At 39.6% G+C, this 15,488-nt stretch overlaps 1 protein-coding gene across 6 annotated transcripts in view; it reads left to right on the top strand.

Annotated features, from left to right (window-relative positions):
• Positions 1–328: 328 nt before the first annotated feature.
• SAMSN1 (SAM domain, SH3 domain and nuclear localization signals 1) overlaps positions 329–15,488 on the top strand; it is a 179,711-nt gene continuing 164,551 nt past the window's right edge. For 3 of the 6 annotated variants that reach the window (XM_086411797.1, XM_086411776.1, XM_086411765.1), the window contains exon 1: positions 2,426–2,875. In XM_086411797.1, the coding sequence (XP_086267923.1) occupies positions 2,792–2,875 (84 nt within the window). In that variant the 5' untranslated portion in view covers positions 2,426–2,791. Of the gene's footprint in view, positions 2,876–11,570; positions 11,778–15,488 lie in introns of all 6 variants that reach the window. The other 3 variants (XM_086411803.1, XM_086411786.1, XM_086411832.1) reach the window with 2 other exon arrangements.

Genomic DNA, 15,488 nt, shown 5'->3' with positions numbered 1-15,488 from the left:
GGGCTAGTGACCAAGACCTTCTCTTGAAATCTCTTGGGTAGAAAATACTAGTTATATTTGCTATTACCAATCTATAACTTTGCTACTAAAGTGTTTAAAAAAATTATCAATGGAAAAAAACTGACAATTTTATTTGTATTCATAGAGCATCCTTTTAAATTAAATACATTTTCCCCATTCATTTTAGTGTTGTCAGATATTTTAAAACTCTAATTTATTCCAGTTTGCTCACAAAGTTTAAAGTTATCTTTCATTTCTTGCAGCTTTCTACAAGAGTTTGGAAAAAGATGCAAGAGACTTGAGATTATTCAATTCTATGTCATATGCTTTACTGATGAAATTGAGGGACAGAGATATCATTTATGGATTTTTCTGCCCCTGGAATGTGAAGTCAAATGGGCCTTAGGAAGTATCACTACGAACAACGCTAGTGGAGGTTATGGAATTCCAGTTGAGCTATTTCAAATCCTCAAAGATGATGCTGTGCAAGTGCTGCACTCAATATGTCAGCAAATTTGGAAAACTCAGCAGTGGCCACAGGACTGATATAAGTCAGTTTTCATTCCAATCCCAAAGAAAGGCAATGCCAAAGAGTGCTCAAACTACCGCACAATTGCACTCATCTCACACGCTAGTAAAGTAATGCTCAAAATTCTCCAAGCCAGGCTTCAGCAATACATGAACTGTGAATTTCCAGATGTTCAAGCTGGTTTTAGAAAAGGCAGAGGAACCAGAGACCAAATTGCCAACATCTGCTGGATCATGGAAAAAGCAAGAGAGTTCCAGAAAAACATCTATTTCTGCTTTCTTGACTATGCCAAAGCCTTTGACTGTGTGGATCACCAGAAACTGTGGAAAATTCTGAAAGAGATAGGAGTACCAGACCATCTGACCTGCCTCTTGAGAAATCTGTATGCAGTTCAGGAAGCAACAGTTAGAACTGGACATGGGACAACAGACTGGTTCCAAATAGGAAAAGGAGTACGTCAAGTCTGTATACTGTCGCTCTGTTATTTAACTTATATGCAGAGTACATCATGAGAAACGCTGGACTGGAAGAAGCACAAGCTGGAATCAAGTTTGCTGGGAGAAATATCAATAACCTCAGATATGCAGATGACACCACCCTTATGGCAGAAAGTGAAGAAGAACTAAAGAGCCTCTTGATGAAAGTGAAAGAGGAGAGTGAAAAAGTTGGCTTAAAGCTCAACATTCAGAAAACTAAGATCATGGCATCTGGTCCCATTACTTCATGGCAAATAGATGGGGAAACAGTGGCTCACTTTTTTGGGGGGGCTCCAAAATCACTGCAGATGGTGATTGCAGCCATGAAATTAAAAGATGTTTACTCCTTGGAAGGAAAGTTATGACCAAACTAGACAGCATATTAAAAAGCAGAGACATTACTTTGTTAACAAAGTTCCATCTGTCTAGTCAAGGCTATGGTTTTTCCAGTGTTCATGTATGGATGTGAGAGTTGGACTATAAAGAAAGCTGAACACTGAAGAATTGATGCTTTTGAACTATGGTGTTGGAGAAGACTCTTGAGAGTCCCTTGGACTGCAAGGAAATCCAACCAGTCCATCCTAAAGAAAATCAGTCCTGAATATTCATTGGAAGGACTGACGCTGAAGCTGAAACTTCAGTACTTTGGGCACCTTATGAGAAGAGCTGACTCATTTGAAAAGACCCTGATGCTGGGAAAGATTGAGGGCAGGAGGAGAAGGGTCGACAGAGGATGAGATGGTTGGATTGCATCACTGACTCAATGGACATGGATTTGGGTGAACTCTGGGAGTTGGTGATGGATAGGGAGGCCTGGCAGAGAAGGCAATGGCACCCCACTCCAATACTCTTGCCTGGAAAATCCCATGGACGGAGGAGCCTTGTGGGCTGCAGTCCATGGGGTCGCAAAGAGTCGGACATGACTGAGCGACTTCCCTTTCACTTTTCACTTTCCTGCATTGGAGAAGGAAATGGCAACCCACTCCAGTGTTCTTGCCTGGAGAATCCCAGGGACAGGGGAGCCTGGTGGGCTGCCGTCTATGGGGTCGCACAGAGTCGGACACGACTGAAGTGACTCAGCAGCAGCAGCAGGGAGACCTGGTGTGCTGCGGTTCATGGAGTCGCAAAGAGTTGCACACGACTGAGCAACTGAACTGAACTGAACCCCTGGAATACCTTTTAAGCAACATTTTTCTTCTCTACCATATCTGCAAATAGCTACTTTCTAAAACAAATCTCTTAAACTTCCTAAAGGTTTATTCTTTATAAAATTCTACTTTGGTTGCAGGAAACACTGAAAATCTTTATCAGACAAAGCTAGAAATTTCATAATTTCAAAACCAACATATTCCTGTAAACTCTTATTTAACAAATATGGTGCTCCTTAGCTGTCCCTTAGCTGGGACTCTCAAGGAGGAGAAAAGGACAAACTTTTTTTTCCTACATTTTTTGTCTTAATCAATATAACAATGTACTTACTTGAGGACAGGTTTCTCCTTAACAAGAACAACCTGACTAATCTTGTTATCTTAAGACATATATTGTGGGTGTGGGTCTGGTAAAACATTTCTATTGTTAGTTCTAATCTTGTTAATTTAAGATATATGTTGTGGGAGTGGGTCTGGCTAAAGTATATAAGGCCTGGATAAGACTAGTGAGGGGGGCACTCTCTGTCCGCCTTCTGATGTCTAGGTCAGAACCTTTCTCTGACCTTTTTCACTGTAATAAAACTTCTGCCACACAAAAGCTCTGAGTGATCAAGCCTAGTCCCTGATCCCATAGCTAAATGTTTTTCTTCAGAGATCATGGATTCGACATCGTTCACCATAGGCTATCATCTTGGGGGCTCGTCCGGGATCTTCAGGACAAGGTAAGAACAATTAGAGCTCTAGCCTCTCTGCTTTCTCAGTATACACATTTTCTGCTTTATTTTACTAACTCTATGATGTGCCAGTGTGTGTGTGAGTTATTGATAGCCTATGGGCAAAGTGTGTAGACTGAACTTCCCTTCTTTGGTGAGCTTTTCCTGGTCTCTTTGACCATTCTGTTAAAGACAAGGGCTTCCCTTGTGGCTCAACTGGTAAAGAATCCACCTGCAATGTGAGAGACCTGGATTCGATCCCTGGGTTGGGAAGATCTCCTGGAGAAGGGAAAGGCTACCCATTCCAGTATCGTGGCCTGGAGAATTCCAAGTATAGTCCATGGGTTCGCAAAGAGTCTGACAGGACAGTGACTTTCACTTTCAACTTTCAACATCTTTGACCATTCCGTAACTGTCTGGGGAATTAGAACTACTAACCTCGTCTGTCATATCATAGATTTTGAGGGAATTTTGATCCATACCTTTACTGTGTACTTTTACTTAGACCCCAAGGTTGGGCTTCCCTGGTGACTCAGAGGGTAAAGAAACTGCCTTTAATGCCAGAGACCTGGGTTCAATCCCTGGGTTAGGAAGATCCCCTGGAGGAGGAAATGGCAACCCACTCCACTATTATTTATTGCCTGGAGAATCCCATGGATAAAGGAACCTGGCAGGCTACAGTCCATGAGGTCGCAAATAGTAGGACATGCCTGAGCAATGAACACTATAGCTGTCCTTCAAAATCAGTCCATGAAAGTTAAGATACTTATTGTCTGTCATAAGAATATACGTACTGTAAGAGTACCCACCCCCCCTTTCCTGACTCCCTCTTTTTCCCTCTTCCTTTCCCTTTCTCCTTTCCTCCCTTTTCCTTTGATGGCTTAAAAATGGGAGAACAATGTTATCTGGGTGAATAAATTAATAGATATGATGGTAATCCTGTCTACAGATAACTTCCAAAATGATACATACTTTATGTTCTGCTACTCTAATTATGCTTCTTCAAAATCCATGACTTTATTCCTGTCCTTTGTTTATGAAATGTTAGAAATGGACTTGAAACAATAAATGATTATTTATTGAGTTAAGACATTCCTTTTCAATGAAAAGAGTGGGTAATTTATAATTACTTCAATTTAACTTAAGGAAGTACCACCTGGGGATAAGGTGGGGTCTCAGAATTGTCTGTACTATAGTTTCATGCAGTAAATTTGAATATAAGTATTAGATTTACCTCTATGTAATTTGAAAGGTTTTTCCTCTCCCTCATTCTAACTTTACCATTTTTACTGCTCTGAAATATCCACCATGAGTGTCATGAGCTAGAGGAGTTTTAGATATCTTTCAGACCAGAGTTTCCCAACTGTTCTGTAGTGAGCTGCTGATACATTAAGAATGGTTACATATATGTTAATATAACACCTCCTTGGAACTTGCAGTGATCAATGGAACCTTAAGGAAACACCCATTTTTTGGTGTGTGTTCTTTAATGTGAAAAATGTTGAGAAAGACTAATCTATAGGTTTTGTTTGTAGATTAAGAAGCTAAAAAATCCTCTAAATTTGGGAGACTTTGTCAGGGAGCTCCTTATTTCTAAAGCTAGGTATAAAATTATCCAGATCTTGTGGCTTCTGCTGTGATGTGTTTTGACCATGACACAGCCCTTCTTCCTTCTCTTTTAGTTTGACAGTGGAATTTAGTGGCTGCTCTTGGTACACACTGCAATTCGAAGAGGTGACCAAACTAATTCACAATAGCATTTGCTGAATTCCTCTTGCAATTCACTTTACATACATTGGTATCAATTTATGTGTGCTTCCCTGGTAGCTCAGCAGTAAAGAATTTGCCTGCAATGCAGGAGCTACAGAAGATGTGGGTTTGAGTTCTGGGTTGGGAAAATCCCTTGGAGGAGGGCATAACAACCCACTGCAGTATTCTTGCCTGGAGAATCCAGTGGACAGAGAAGACTGGCTGACTACAGTCCTGCTGCTGCTGCTGCTATGTCGCTTCAGTCGTGTCCAACTCTGTGCGACCCCATAGACGGCAGCCCACCAGGCTCCCCCGTCCCTGGGATTCTCCAGGCAAGAACACTGGAGCGGGTTGCCATTTCCTTCTCCAATGCAGGAAAGTGAAAAGTGAAAGTGAAGTCGCTCAGTCGTGTCCAACTCTTAGTAACCCCATGGACTGCAGCCTACCAGGCTCCTCCGTCCATGAGATTTTCCAGGCAAGAGTACTGGAGTGGGGTGCCATTGCAGGGTTGCAAAGAATCAGACATGACTGAAGTGACTTATCACACATGCATCAATTTAAATAAACAGATTTTAAGAAAGATCCTTTCATCACTTTTTTTTTTTTAAATAGAAGTGGAAATTGACGTTCAGAGAAATTAAGTGACTTGTCAAAGATTTAATAGCAAGTTACTGAATTCAAATTCAGGTCTATTTGGTTCCAAAACTTATGTCCTTTGCATACTATCGTGATAACTACCTGTTGGAATGAAAAGTAATTATCAACTTACAGAGTATAGAAATTCTATCTTCAGAGGAAATAGATAAAAAACAGTTTTTTTTTTCAGCATTTGAGAAAAGAAGAATGTGAGGGGAGGCAATAGAAGGATTTGCTGTCCCCATCAGGACCTATTCTGCTCTTTGAATTAGCCATGACTTTTGGGTAGTGTCTTCATGTAACATAAAACACCTCAGAGACCTTTTTCCAAAAAAAAAATAAAAAAGGATATTTTATTGTTTTGATTGCTTCTAAAAGATATAGGGTAGGAGAACTTCAAGTTGAGGGAAAAAGTACAGAAAGAAAAATTTTAAAGCAAAAAGAAAATATGAATGTGATATATTTTACAGCACCTAATTTTTGCAAAAGTTAATAGCAAGGAAGAAAAAGAGAAATAGAAAAAGATAGAGACAGAGAGAGTCAGACAAACAGAGGAATTAGTAGGGAGATTAAAGAAACTTGCCAGACATGACAACCGAATGTGACATGTAGTCCTTGTTTGCATCTTGACTCAAATGGAGCAAAGGAAAATTATCACTGTTTTTTTAAAAAGATCATTGTGTGGCTGAGTAATACTCCATTGTGTATATGTACCACAGCTTTCTTATCCATTCATCTGCTGATGGGCATCTAGGTTGCTTCCATGTCTTGGCTATTATAAACAGTGCTTCGATGAACATTGGGGTACACGTGTCTCTTTCCCTTCTGGTTTCCTCAGTGTATATGCCCAGCAGTGGGGTTGCTGGATCATTAAAAAGAATACATTTGAATCAGTTCTAATATCATGTATGAAACGAGTCGCCAGTCCAGGTTCGATGCACGGTACTGGATGCTTGGGGCTGGTGCACTGGGACGACCCAGAGGGAGGGTAGGGGAGGGAGGAGGGAGGAGGGTTCAGGATGGGAAACGCGGGTATACCTGTGGCAGATTCATTTCGATATTTGGCAAAACTAATACAATATTGTAAAGTTTAAAAATAAAATAAAAGTTAAAAAAAAAAAATAAATAAAAATCACAAGAGAAAAAAAAAAAAAAAACAATCTTGGGGGCTTTGCTGGTGGCTGAGCAGTAAAAAATCTACCTGCCAATGCAGGAGACACAGGTTTGATCCCTGGGTTGGGAGGATCCCCTGGAGGAGGAAATGACAACCCACCGCAGTATTCTTACCTACAGAATCCCAGGGACAGAGGAGCCTGGCGGGTCCCAGTCCAAGGGGTTGCAAAGAGTCAGACACGACTGAGCAACTAAAAACAAGATGAAGGTAATGGATACAGATATGACATTGGTATATAAAACAGAGCTAAACTGAGGGAAGAAAGGAGAAGAAGTTCAGCTGCACTTTTGCAAAGAGCCCGTGCCAAGACCGTGGGGCCCAGATGGGCTCCGCTAGAGAACAGACAAGCAAGCTGAGCACAGAAAACAGTCAAGTCAGAACCGAACCACAGGCCATGGTGCTGAGGATTCAAGACCATTGAAAGTACTGGGGACGTCCTGGGACCACCACTTTCTAACACGAAAATTCAGATCTACGTACAAATGTAAAACGTTTGACTTTCGAGGAAGGGGAAAGAACAGCCTACCTTCAGCGAAATCTGGTATGAACTCTCTAGGTTAATTCCCAGCACCTGTGGTTGTTTCTTCTCCTTGGGTGGACTGGAAATGAAAAGATGTGTGTATTTAAAAGCTAAATGAACCATCAAATAAATGTAATCAGCGCCCCCCCCCAAAAAAAAAAAAAAGATCATTGTGGAATTTAATTATGGAAAGTGCTTTGGCTATCTTGTCACATGACAAACCACCCCAGAACTTCGTGGCTTAAAAAAACCCAGTAATTTATTTCCTTACAATTTTGTAACTCGGTCAGCTCTCTTGAGGGACACTCTCTGCTCCATCTGGCATAGTTAATGTGGATCGCCAGGGACTTGGGCCTTACTCCCCAGATGGCCTTTGTCACAGGGCTAGCGTATTGGTGCTGCCTGCTAGCTTGAAGAGCAGTTGGGGCTTTCACAGGAGTCTTCAGTGTTGCTTCATGCAGGTCTCTGCATGCATAAAACAGCTGCGTTCAAAGAAGAAGGCAGGGGGAGTTGGCAGCCTCTTAAAGACAAGGCTTAGATCTAGCACAATGATGCTGCTGCCATGTTCTATGTATCAAGTTCCAGCCTCAGCTCATAGTCAAGAGATTGGAGAAGAGACTCTCTCTTTCCAAGGCAGGTGTGACACAAGGAGTATCTGACATTATCGTGGAATAATTTTTAGGTGTAGCAATAGCCCTTAGATTATCTAAGAAAATGTCAAAAAACATTTTAGAGACACAAAGTGAAGGTATGTAGGAGTGAAATGACATTGTGTCTGGGGTTTAAAACACTTTGGCAGGAAAGAAAAATGAGAAGGATAAAACAGGGCATCTTGATGGTTTTTTGCACATAGATGATGGAAATATGAAGGGATTATTGAACTCTACTTTTGAGGATGTGTGAAAATTTCATAATGAAATTTTAAAAATATTGGCACTTGAATTAATGTTATAGCTTCTAAAAGAGACCTTAAAGAAGAGGCTCAAAGTCCTAGTTTCATCTGGTTTTGATTAAATTTTAATATTATATCTTCTCAAAATATACCTTAAATAATACTCCCCAAAAGTACTAACTTAAGAAAGCATGCAGAAATAGTGTAACTTACAGGGATGCCAAGACTCTAGGGAGGATCATAAAAAAGCAGCCAAACACAGAGGGCTACTTGACACTCATGCCTATGCTGTCTGATGCCTTCATCTAAAAGTGTGAGAGCTTCATGCTTTGAGCTTGTGCATCCAGATTCAGACCTTGATGGGAAGGGCAAGGGAACTGTGGCCTGTGGCCATGACTCTGACCTCACTGATTCTCTGCATCAGTTCAATTCAGTTCAGTTCAGTTGCTCAGTCATGTCCGACTCTTTGCGACCCCATGAACCGCAGCATGCCAGGCCTCCCTATCCATCACCAACTCCCGGAGTCCACCCAAACCCATGTTCATTGAGTCAGTGATGCCATCCAACCATCTCATCCTCTGTCATCCCCTTCTCCTTCTGCCCTCAATCTTTCCCAGCATCAGGGTCTTTTCTAATGAGTCAACTCTTCACATGAAGTGGCCAAAATATTGGAGTTTCAGCTTCAACATCAGTCCTTCCAATGAACACCCAGGACTGATCTCCTTTAGAATAGACTGGTTGGATCTCCTTGCAGTCCAAGGGACTCTCAAGAGTCTTCTCCAACACTACAGTTCAAAAGCATCAATTCTTCAGCGCTCAGCTTTCTTTATAGTCCAACTCTCACATCTATATATGCCTACCGGAAAAACCATAGCCTTGACTAGATGGACCTTTGTTAACAAAGTAATGTCTCTGCTTTTTAATATGCTGTTTAGGTTGGTTGTAGCTTTCCTTCCAAGGAATAAATGTCTTTTAACTTCATGGCTGCAATCATCATCTGCAGTGATTTTGGATCCCCCAAAAATAAAGTCAGCCACTGTTTCCACTGTTTCCCCATCTATTTGCCATGAAGTAATGGGACCAGATGCCATGATCTGAATGTCAAGCTTTAAGCCAACTTTTTCACTCTCCTCTTTCACTTTCATCAAGAGGCTTTTTAGTTCCTCTTCACTTTCTGCCATAAGGGTGGTGTCATCTGCATATCTGAGGTTATTGATATTTCTCCCGGCAATCTTGATTCCAGCTTGTGATTCTTCCAGCCCAGCATTTCTCATGATGTACTCTGCATATAAGTTAGATAAGCAGGGTGACAATATACAGCCTTGACATACTCCTTTTCCTATTTGGAACCAGTCTGTGGTTCCATGTCCAGTTCTAACTGTTGCTTCCTGACCTGCACACAGGTTTCTCAAGAGTCAGGTCAGGTGGTCTGGTATTTCCATCTCTTGAAGAATTTTGCCCAGTTTATTGTGATCCACACAGTCAAAGGCAATGCTCTGCATTAGTGCCAACAATTGTGAATCAACAGACCAACACTTATATGAGAAGAACAGCTCTTAGTCATGAGTAAGCAGTCTATCCTGCAGTCTATTACATGGAACTCAAAGTATTCTTAGATAATAACACTCCAAAGTAGAAGTTTACCATGCAACTCTCCAGGTATTTCTAATTAAAGGACAAGGGACAACTGTAGATGCCATTTCTAGTGGGGAACCAGAAATACATATAATTTAAAGGAAAAATAAGTCCAAGGCCAGCTGAAATAAAAGCACATTTGCAAGATCTAAATTTAACTTTGCAAGATTTCTACTTTTGGGTAAACAGTCAAAAGAATTGACATCAGGGATGCATACAGATTCGTGTATGCTCATATTCAAAGCAGCATTGTTTGCAATAGATACAAAGTAAAAGTAACCAAAGTGTCCATCAACATAAATGAATAAACAAATTGTGATACATACATCTTGGGGGGAAGGAGGGATAAATTGGGAGATGGGATTGACATTTACACACATACATAAAATAGATAACTAACAAAGACGTACCATATACCACAGGGAACTCTACTTAATACTCCGTAGTGGCCTATATGGGAAAAGAATCTAAAAAAGTGGATATATGCATATGTATAACTGATTCCTCTTCTGCATACCTGAAACTAAGACGGCAATGTTAGTTGCTCAGTTGTGCCCAACTCTTTGCAACCCATGAACTGTAGCGTACCAGGCTCCTCTTTCCATGGGATTTTCCAGGCAAGAATACTTGAGTGGTTTGCCATTTCCTTCTCCAAGGGATCTTCCCACCCCAGGGATTGAACCCGGGTCTCCTGCACTGCAGGCAGATTCTTTACCAACTGAGCTACCAAGGAAGCCCTTGTAAATCAACTATACTCCGATAAAAACGAATGAATGAATAAATAAATGAATTAATCATCTCCATTTCTGTTGGAAAAATGTGGTACATTCATCCAATGAACACTCAGTTTAGTTCAGTTCAGTCACTCAGTCGTGTCCGACTCTTTGCAATCCCATGAATCACAGCACGCCAGGCGTCCCTGTCCATCATCAACTCCCGGAGTTCACTCAAACTCATGTCCATCGAGTCGGTGATGCCATCCAGCCATCTCATCCTCTATCATTCCCTTCTCCTCCTGCTCCCAATCCTTCTCAGCATCAGGGCCTTTTGCAATGAGTCAACTCTTTGCATGAGGTGGCCAAAGTATTGGGGTTTCAGCTTCAGCATCAGTCCTTTCAATGAACACCCAGGACTGATATCCTTTAGGATGGACCGGTTGGATCTCCTTGCAGTCCAAGGGACTCTCAATTACACTAAAATAAAATTCTGATACATGCATTATGCTAGGTGAAAGAAGCTAATTACAAAAGGTAAGTAGTGCATGATTTCACTTAAATGAGGTACCTGCTGCTGCTGCTAAGTCGCTTCAGTCGTGTCCGATTCTGTGCAACGCCATAGACGGCAGCCCACCAGGCTCCCCTGTCCCTGAGATTCTCAAGGCAAGAACACTGGAGTGGGTTGCCATTTCCTTCTCCAATGCATGAAAGTGAAAAGTGAAAGTGAAGTCGTTCAGTCGTGTCCGACTTTTAGTGACCCCATGGACTGCAGCCCATCAGGCTCCTCCATCCATGGGATTTTCCAGGCAAGAGTACTGGAGTGGGGTGCCATTGCCCTCTCCGAAATGAGGTACCTAGAATAGTGAAATTCACAGAAACAAAAAGTAGAATGGTGGTTACCAGGGGCTGGGGGGAGGGAGGAATGGAGGAGAGTTAGTGTTTAATGGGTACAGAATTTCAGTTTTATAAGACGGAAATGTTCTGGAGATGGATGGCTGTGATGTTTGCCCAATAACACGAGTATACCCAATGCCACAAAACTGTACACTTAAAAATGGTTAAAATGGGAAACTTTAAATGATGCATAATTTACCATCATAAAAAGAGTAAGGGATCCAACATTATTTTAATCAGTGGAAGAGGAAGAAGACATGGGTGATGGGGTGCACCTGGTACTGAGCTTTGAACCAGTTCTTTCAAGGGAAGGGGCTGCTTTCATGTTGGAGAATGCCATTTTTTCCAGGGTGTGCTTCATATTTTTAACTCAAATAGGCCTATGGTTGTTCCCACTGCATTTTTCTCCCAGATTTTAGGAATATTATTGTCACCATTGAAATCTGTTTACAAAGATCATGGTTAGTCTCATTCTCTCTTTTTATTAGTCAGGGCTCCTCATTAATTTAGAAAATTGTTTGTTCAACAAAGACCTGTTTCATTTGATAATGGTCTGTGAATCCCTGGGATTACGGCAAGGATTTTACTCTGGAGTAATCTCCCAGGAGCACTGTCCAAACAGCTGTGAAGCCAAGAGAGGGCACTGAGACAAGGAGCGGAAACTGACCAAAATGAATCTTTTCTGCTTTTCGCTGGTAAGATTTTTAATACATGTACCATTTATATCCTCATTTTTATTTTATTGTCTGGAACTAGGGTCTACCCTAAACCCCCTAAGTGGTGATATTTTAGGATACATTGTAGGATTTCATAAGAAAGTCTATGTCAGAAAAATAAGGAAACATTTTCATTAAAGAACTTTAGCCAACTGTGTGCCGAGGCAAGTAATTTACAAAAGCAGCATATATTTATCTATAACAATGATTAATTACTTAACAGTTTGATATTGAATTTCTAAGTGTGAGATGTAGATAGTCTTTTTGAGGAACTATTTTCTTCTTTTCATTATTGAGCACAAGAGTTTTTATTTTGCAAAATATGCTGCATTGGGCTTACTGGTTTTGCTTTGGGACATTCTGAGTAATCAAAATTCCTCCTTTATTGTTTGAGTAATGGATTCAGTTCAATGTTGGTTTGGTTAAACCCACCATGGAGGCAGCTTTCTGAGTTATACAGCCCTGTAAATGCAAGATACAATAGATTAATCCAGTCCTGCAGATGCGCTCATTCAAGGGAGTAGGCAGCTCTCAAATTCTTTTTTACATTATGGCTTTTTTTTCCTTTTAGCCTGAAGTGGATCAGTGGAAGTTAGCAGGTAGTCATAGATCTGGAAATATTTTATAACTCCAACCTGCAGTTGTGACCATCTGCCAATGCTAAAAATGGATTTCAAAAATAATTTTATTCATTTCTATCTGTGTTTACAGCACGGTATTATGCCTATTCATTGGTTTTTCAAGATGTCAATGGGAGATCCCTGTCATTTGAGGAAATAAAATGGTTTACTTTGATGTTTGTTTTCTTTCCAAATTGCAAATAAGATTAACATAAGTGCTAGAGATGGTGCTGACATAGTTGTAATACCTAAACAGGAGGCATTTTAAGCCAAGATATGGGATTTAATCTTAGAGCATCTTGAAAAATAAAATGCAATTGTGAGTTGTGGCAGGCTGAATCATCGAGTTCAGCTTGCCTATATACTCCTAATTTACAAAATAACCGCCAGTGCTCAACTTTGCTTTGTGCCATATAAATCTGACTGGAGAAATCCCATTTCAGGTGATTTAAGTGGTATTATGCATTTGCTTCTAGTTGCTCTAAAAGAGCTATATGTGGTTTACAGGAATATACTTCCCATGGAAATAGGCAGTGTAGCGGCAGAGCCGACCCTGTTCTGAAATCAGGCTGAGTGGTGCTATAAGCAGTATGCTAATGTTTCTATAACATAGCAGAGCTCAGCATAGCATGGCATATGCTTTGTAATCCTGCTAGTAAAGACATAACCATATAATGAGTGTGATTGTCTTTCTCTGTAATATAGGGAAAGTGGCATGCCCTCAAAAAGGATTGCTTCAAAGACATGCCTCATGTACTCAGTTTAACTGCCAACTCTTTTCCATCTCTTTAAACCAGCCTTGTTCAGAAACGTATTAGCTTAGGTTTAACCATCATTAACACTGACTTATTGTGGGTAAGCATTCCGAAGTTTATATAAGGTTAAAAGTAATTTCTATAATAAGAAAATGTCCACAAGGTACTTGGTTAAAAAAAAAAAAATTACAACTATTTTAGATATTTTTATTCCTTCTTGGGGAATAAATAAATAAAGTTATTTAGCATATGGGCTCCCAATCAGGGTGTTGTGACACCCTACCATGCTGTTATGAGCTGTGAAAAAGGGGTGGGGTCACAGTTTTTGCCAGGAATTGGTGCGTAATTCAAAACACATTTTATCTGTGCCTATAGGAATGTGAACACATGGGGCACAGCATTTTAAAGAAGAGATTAAAAACTACTGACTTAGTGGAGAGATTGTAGAATTTAAAAATGGAAGTGTAAATAAACATATTGACCTTTAAATCTTTAAGAAATAGGTGATGCTAAATAATAAGCATCGCATAAAGATTAGCATTAGGAAAGTCAATGAATGAGTTAAACATTCTCTTAAGTGTAGGGGGAAATTGTAAATCTTTTAGTAAATGGGGTTTTTAAGAGAAATATAAAGCCAAACTTAATGAACTACCCATTTTTAACCAAGGATACTATAAATAATCCATTAAAGGTGATTGCTATTATTTTGGATCTATAAACTCCAAATGGGGTCTATTTTTCAAAAGGGAGGCAGGATTATCCTTTTATGTGGGCCACTCTGAATCCAGAAATTTTTTTAGAGTTTTACATGGTGATAAGGCTTTTAGAAAACCTGCTCATTAGAAGCAGGATGATTTTTTTGTTGAGCTCATCATAGAGATATTGAGCTTAGCTTGACTTTGTAACCCAGTAAGGTTACAAATCAATTTCCCGTGCACCATTTCTTCAGTGATTTGCAATGCTGCCCCTATCTTTATTTGGTTTATATATTTTATCCCATTGGTATATCTCCATCCTTTTCTTTTTGACTGTTCTACATACCTATTAAGGTAATTCTAATGCCCAGCAGATATCTTACTCCTAAGAATGTCCTCTTCTTGTTCATCTTCATAATGTGGACTTTTTAAATCTCTTTGCTTCTATAAATATACTGAATCATCTTATCAAGTTATGTGAAAGATTTTTATGGGATTTTGATTAAAATAAATTTAAATTTTACACCTTTAGAGGAAATTGACTTCATTCTGAGGTTGAGTTCTCTCATCCACAAACGTGTATAACTCTCCTCTTATTCTAATCTTTCATGGCCTTTAAAGATGTTTTATAATTTTCTCTAAAAAATTCTTGTACACTTTTGCTAAGTTAATTGCTAGTAGTCTAAAGAATTTTGGTTGCTATTGTGATTTTTTTCCTAATTTGTTTTTGCTGATTTGTAGATGTGTCATTGATTTTCAAATATTGATATTGCAAGGAAGTGGTGGTGGTTTAGTTGCTAAGTCATGTCTGACTCTTGCAATCCAATGGACTATAGTCTGCCAAGCTCCTCTGTCCATGGATTCTCCAGGCAAAAATACTGGAATGGGTTGCCATTTCCTTCTCCAGAGGATCTTTCCGACCCAGGAATTGAACCTTGGTCTTCCTGCTTCTAACAATCTATGTTTTTTTCTAGTACTTTTTATGTAGATAATCTGTAAATTTTCCTCTTCTGTAGCAATTATATCATTCTCAGCTTCTCTCTCTCTCTCTCCTATAACATTGACAAATAAAAATAGTATATGGCAGGCATCCTAGTCTTGCTTCTAACGTTCATGTAATTACTTCTAATTGAGTCTTCCTGAGGTTTTTGATAAATAACCCTAATGAGATTGAGGAAGTCCTGTCTTTTCCCAATTTGCTGAGATTTTATCAAGGATGAATAATACATTGTTTAAAGCCTTAAAATATTTATTGAAGTGATAAAAAATTTTTAAGCATGTTACACTATGTTTAACTGTTGAAATATCCTTGTATTCCTGTAATTGACCATGGTGAATTTTTAAATACATTATTAAATTTAATTTTGCTAACATTGCATTTAGGAGTTCTTAAAACTATAAGTAAAACTGGACCCTTGTTTTCTTGATTGGCAAGAAAAATCTCTCACTTTATTTTGCTAGAATTCCTGATAATCTGATGTTGTAATGCCTCAATATGTCCTCCACATATTTACCCGCATGATTCATGGGTTTTCTGTTTACTCTTTTATGTACTTTGGGTGAACTCGTCAGCATTTTTTAATTCTTTTGAGAGGTCTAGAGTTCATCCCAATTTTTGAT

This window comes from Bos grunniens, chromosome 1, assembly GCF_055505025.1.
Source record: "Bos grunniens cultivar Pamir isolate PY7600 chromosome 1, Bosgru_T2T1.0, whole genome shotgun sequence".
Lineage (NCBI taxonomy): Eukaryota > Metazoa > Chordata > Mammalia > Artiodactyla > Bovidae > Bos > Bos grunniens.
This window is presented reverse-complemented; position numbering and strand designations above follow the sequence as displayed.